General features: G+C 55.5%; 1 protein-coding gene across 1 annotated transcript; it reads right to left on the reverse strand.

Annotated features, from left to right (window-relative positions):
* Window positions 1-681: 681 nt before the first annotated feature.
* CHCHD10 (coiled-coil-helix-coiled-coil-helix domain containing 10) lies at window positions 682-1,383 on the reverse strand. The gene is made up of 3 exons (XM_010004845.1): window positions 1,348-1,383; window positions 1,079-1,217; window positions 682-701 (listed from the first exon to the last, which is right to left on the reverse strand). Exons 1-3 carry the CDS (start codon window positions 1,381-1,383, stop codon window positions 682-684), a joined length of 195 nt encoding a protein of 64 aa, XP_010003147.1.
* Window positions 1,384-1,421: the final 38 nt, after the last annotated feature.

Here is a 1,421-nt window from a genome sequence, read left to right on the forward strand (position 1 = left end):
CTGAGGCTGTTCTGCTACAGTCACTAAGGAGGAAGCAGCTCCAAACTTAACCTGGTGTTGGTGACCTTGAGAGCATTGCATAACCTGCTGAGGCTATTAATTAAGATCAGCCAACTGTATCTGAGTCAGACAGGTCATGTTTTCTTAGCTCCAGGGTCAGATCAGCTCTTCAGGAAGAGGATAATGATGGAAAAAGAATGTTACTGAAAATACTGTAGGACACATCTCAGATTACCTTTCCAGCCCCTCCTCTGCCTGGAATGCAGCCAATCCAGGCTCAGCTCAGTTGTGGATCCACTTTTGCCAAGTCATGCGGGCACAGTCCTGCTGGGCTGCACCTCTGCTTGGCAGAAATATGTAACTGTGCCTTGTCCTTTAAGCAGCTGACACTTAACATATTGGTACCTTGACTTTAGCTTGAGAAGTAAGTAAAGAACATGTGCAAGGGATAGGTCCTAATAAAATCCTTTATTTCTCTGTAATAAATACTGAACTATCTGAACTCCAAGTTCCCACAAATCCAACCATTCCTTCCCTCCTAGTCCAGAAGTGAATTACCACTAGAAGACTCCTGTCTGGTCATCCTGTCCCCTCAAGCTCATCCCATCTGTCTGCCCTGCTCCCTGCAGGCAGCAGGGCTCTAAACCAGGCTCCTCTCTTCCCTACGGGGGGGCAGATTCTTCACAGGAGAGAAGAAACACCTACAGGGGAGAAAGAACAAGGTCAGGATTAGGTGCATGTTCCAGCAGCTGGAGTGACCAGATCAAGACCTAACTACTGACATTTGCTTTTAGCAGGCACAGCACAAATTAGGGAATCACACAGGGAAAGCAGACAGCTTTCCAGAGCAGCAAGAGAGGAACCTCTAAGAAAGTACCTACAGCCACAGCGACACGGTCAGGATCATTTCTCCTGCCCTTTCCGGTTCCCTTCTGCGTCGCGGGACACAGGAAGAGCAGAACTGCTTCCTACTTAAAGCCTTCAAGGGCACTGCAACCTCACGGGGCCGTCTCTGTGACCTCCGAGCCCGCCCAGGGCTCTGACAGCAGCTCCCCCCCTCCCGGGGGGCCCGACTCACCGTTGCTGTACTTGCACTGCTTGAGGGCCTCATTGAAGCCCTCGCACAAGGTCAGGTCTCTCTGGTTGGTGGCACATTCCAAGAACTGCTTCATCTCGTAGTGGCAGGGTCCGTAGGGTGACACGGGCTGCCGGGGCTCCTGCGGGGCGCGGCGCGGTCAGGGGAGGCGCTGCGGGCTCAGCGCGGGCAGCGGCCCCGCCAGGGACACACCGTGCTCGTGGGGGTCACCGCGGCCCCCGCGGGGCCTGCGGACAGGACGGGACACCCACGGGGGACAGGGGACACGGGGACAGGGCCGGGGCCATCCCGACCCCGCACGCACCTGCACGGGGGCCGCCGCCTT

The sequence above is a fragment of the Chaetura pelagica genome, unplaced genomic scaffold (assembly GCF_000747805.2).
Source record: "Chaetura pelagica isolate M959 unplaced genomic scaffold, ChaPel_1.0 scaffold249, whole genome shotgun sequence".
Taxonomy (NCBI): domain Eukaryota; kingdom Metazoa; phylum Chordata; class Aves; order Apodiformes; family Apodidae; genus Chaetura; species Chaetura pelagica.